At 38.6% G+C, this 4,078-nt stretch overlaps 1 protein-coding gene across 1 annotated transcript in view; it reads right to left on the bottom strand.

Annotated features, from left to right (window-relative positions):
• Positions 1–611: 611 nt before the first annotated feature.
• Positions 612–4,078, bottom strand: part of LOC115829740 (sarcoplasmic reticulum histidine-rich calcium-binding protein) — a 6,744-nt gene continuing 3,277 nt past the window's right edge. The window contains exons 2-6 of the mRNA XM_030793908.1: positions 3,373–3,720; positions 3,079–3,147; positions 917–968; positions 756–792; positions 612–645 (exon numbers count right to left, since the gene is read on the bottom strand). Coding sequence (XP_030649768.1) covers positions 612–645; positions 756–792; positions 917–968; positions 3,079–3,147; positions 3,373–3,720 — 540 coding nt within the window. The remainder of the gene's footprint in view (positions 646–755; positions 793–916; positions 969–3,078; positions 3,148–3,372; positions 3,721–4,078) is intronic.

Consider the following 4,078-nt stretch of genomic DNA (forward strand, 5'->3'; position numbering starts at 1 on the left):
AGCTGCACATATAGGGTTTAAAGGATTTCTATAGTTTCTACAGATGTAATGATGACATAGCACCTTGATTTGTCTATGAGAGAATAAGTACATTTGCACATATTAAAGTATTACACATATTCAATTAAAATGGTTTATTCTACTAATTAAGCAATAAGCCAAGTCTTAAGAGTAACCCCCACTGCCTGACCAGGACTGCCTAGAAACCAGTTATATCACTGAGTGGACAAAACATGAATGATCAAAAATAAATATCCAGAAAAAATATATTTAAAAAATTGAAGAAAAGACAGCACACGGTCAAAATGTCCCCCACATTTTATTTCAAAGAACCCACATTGTCACAGCAATAAAGGTAGCGCTTCAATTACACATCATATTTCAAATCATTTGAATAAATTATAAATAAGTTATTTAAGCCATTACCATCAATTGATTCAATATTCTGTGTACCAAGCAGTGTGTATTTGCATCTTGAGATCAAAAAGTGACAAAAAATAACTTGATAAAATTCAAAAGGATGCTTTTCTTCCTTGAAAACATATGAGATACTTCATTAAAACCCTTCAGGTAAAATATGTTCCTTTAGCCACATGGTGGCGACAGAGGGCTTAGTTGTCATCGTCGAAGATGTCAGCTACAGTCCTGGAGAAAAGGGGAAGACAGACAATGTAATTACACAGTTATAAACTTTATATGTCATACATTACGCATTTATTACAATGTTTCCACAATAATGTCATGGAATATCTTACTTGTAGATAGATCCAGTCACTGAGTCCAGGAAACCACCTTTAAAATGCAGACAAACAAGATTTAAGATTAATATAGTCATATTTAGATGGAAATTATATATAGCTGGACACATTTGTCGTATCTCACTGTAGCTAATTAATTTAAGGCCTCTCTAGCTCACCTGGCTGGCAGAGAGTCTGACACACAGGACAGATGTAGCACAAGCCGCATGACTGAGGAGAGAAAGAGAGAATTGTGCAAATTATTTTGATTGTGCCAATGTGTGTGTGTGTGTGTGTGTGTGTTTGTGTGTTTCCACGCGCGCAGGCCATAGTAGTATTTGTGGTGATGGTGAGTGTATGAGCTAAAGGGTTTTAAGAATAGAATTTATCCATTGAAAAGAAAAAAACAAAACATTTATACCCCTTGAAACAGTTTTCACTCATTGATCCTATTTAAACCCACAGCGCTCACAGCCAAGCAGAGGTACAGCAGGTCCTCTGAGACTCTGTGGAGTATCCCAAACATTATGCCATCACACTTTTGTCATTATGTCTCTCAGCAAGGTCACAGCTGAGGTGTGGATGACAGCATACATTCCAGCTCAGCTTAGGAAAGCCTGCACTCTAATAATACTTCGGAGAATAACAGAGCAGGACCAATTGGCTTGGCGCTATTGTATTGTTTCTAGGTCAGTGTTGACAGGACTTGTAGTATTTTTTGGGGGGGGGGGGTGATTATGTGTGATTGTGTGGTGCATGTCTAAATGTCATATGCTGAAGTGTAATGGTTCACGTCTGATCAATTCTATTGCGCAATGCCAACTTTGGAATTTATGGGTTATAAGTCTTATTTTAATAGTTATTGTTGATTTTACAATTGTAGTTCTTTTTTTTTTTTTTTTGAGTTATAGGTTATATTGGGGGGGGGGGTGCAGTTTGGATTAAAGGTCTTTGAAGGATTCATGGAGTGGTATATTGTAGTTTTTGTTAAGTCACATGTGGTCTTTGTACAGACGTTCACATTGCTGCAGTGTGTACCTTTAGAGAGTGGATGATCTGTGATTGGCTGTGTTAATATGTGGTGTGTATTGGTGTGTAGCTGCACAGAGAGGATGATCTGTAATTGGCTGTGTTAATATGTGGTCAGGGTTTCCGCTAGGATTGTTTTCGCCGGTAAATAAATAAAATAAATAAAGAATTTATTTTACCAGACAAATTTGAAACTCATCAGTTACGTTTCAATATGAGTCTATGTCACAAACTTAAATATAATGTACACCTAGGTTGACGAAAGAATGACCTCAGATCAGTTTGACTAATTAATGAACAGTAACGACTGAGCAAAACAAACAGTAACAATTGAGCAAAACCTCAACATTAGCTGCTAAAATGTAGGTTATTATGAAACATCTGTGACCTGTAGGCCTAACATATGTAGCCTGTTTAAAAAAAGGCTAGGCCTACATGGTATCAAATGTAGTTTATAGGCTACTAGGTAACATTTTTTTTCTCCTTTTTTCATTGCAAAGTCCTCTGCTGCCAACTTGAAATCATTGTAGCTGGATTTTGTATGAGCATTAATACCAGACATTTTGACTGGGAAGTTTTTAATTTATCTTTTTTTTTTTTTAAATATTACTGGGCAAAAACCAGTAATTACCGACTAATGGAAACCCTGTATGTGGTGTGTATTAGTGTGTGGAGTGGAAGCTCTGTAGTTGGCAGTGTTAATATGTGGTGTGTATTGGTGTGTAGAGTGGATGACCTGTGACTGGCTGAGTTAATATGTGGTGTGTATTGGTGTGTAGAGTGGAAGCTCTGTGATTGGCTGAGTTAATATGTGGTGTGTATTGGTGTGTAGAGTGGAAGCTCTGTGATTGGCTGAGTTAATATGTGGTATGTATTGGTGTGTAGAGTGGAAGCTCTGTAGTTGGCTGAGTTAATATGTGGTGTGTATTGGTGTGTAGAGTGGAAGCTCTGTGATTGGCTGAGTTAATATGTGGTGTGTGGAGTGGACGACCTGTGATTGGCTGAGTTAATATGTGGTGTGTATTGGTGTGTAGAGTGGATGACCTGTGATTGGCTGTGTTAATATGTGGTGTGTATTGGTGTGTAGAGTGGATGACCTGTGATTGGCTGAGTTAATATGTGGTGTGTATTGGTGTGTAGAGTGGATGACCTGTGATTGGCTGAGTTAATATGTGGTGTGTATTGGTGTGTAGAGTGGATGACCTGTGATTGGCTGTGTTAATATGTGGTGTGTATTGGTGTGTAGAGTGGATGACCTGTGATTGGCTGAGTTAATATGTGGTGTGTATTATCAGTCTGACGGGCGGCTCACATCGCAGTGCTCGCAGTGTTCTGATTCATCTCCTTCTTCACATGGACACTTATCGCAACTGTCACAGTGCTGAGAGAGAGAGAGAAAGAAAGAGAAGTAAATGAGGGCCCAACGGTACTTTATGAAATGCTGTTATTGTGGTATTGACTTTTTCTCTAACATCTTTACCAGCATTAATGAGTTCATTTCTCTTTAGTAATCCAGACTCAGCTCCGGAGCAGGAGAGCACAGGTTTGTGTAATTTAAAATACGTCTGTGCTATGTTAATGAATTATACACCAGAGTAATGCCCACCTCACAGTGTGCACAGAATGAGCAGATAGATCCTTTGTGGTAACCCTCATCATCATCTTCATCATCATCATCATCATCATCATCATCATCATCGTCGTCATCATCATCATCGTCGTCATCGTCGTCATCACCACCATCATCATCATCATCATCATCATCGTCGTCATCATCATCATCATCATCATCATCATCATCATCATCGTCGTCGTCGTCATCATCATCATCGTCATCATCATCATCATCATCATCGTCATCGTCATCATCATCGTCATCATCGTCATCATCGTCATCATTGTCATCGTCATCATCATCATCATCATCGTCATCATCGTCATCATCATCATCATCTGTGCAAACGGTTATGTTATTTCTCCATATAAACACACTGTGCGTTGTCTGTTGTCATATATATCTGTCTTTGAGTGTATATCTTATGCATTATGCTGGTGGTAAGTTGCCAAAGCTATTGAAAAGATAGAAGATGGTTCATAGTTTTTGGTGCACTTCATGATGGGGTTTTCTTCTTGCTGAGTTGGAGTGAAGTTGTCACAATTTCACAAACACTCACACATACAGATACAGAAACACACACACTCGTCCATACATACACAAACACACGCACAGACGCAAGTATGCACACACACTGAAACACATTCATGCAAGCACTCACACTGGTGTGAATGCACATCTACACAGTTACATACAC

Source organism: Chanos chanos, chromosome 16, assembly GCF_902362185.1.
Source record: "Chanos chanos chromosome 16, fChaCha1.1, whole genome shotgun sequence".
Classification (NCBI taxonomy): Eukaryota; Metazoa; Chordata; class Actinopteri; order Gonorynchiformes; family Chanidae; genus Chanos; species Chanos chanos.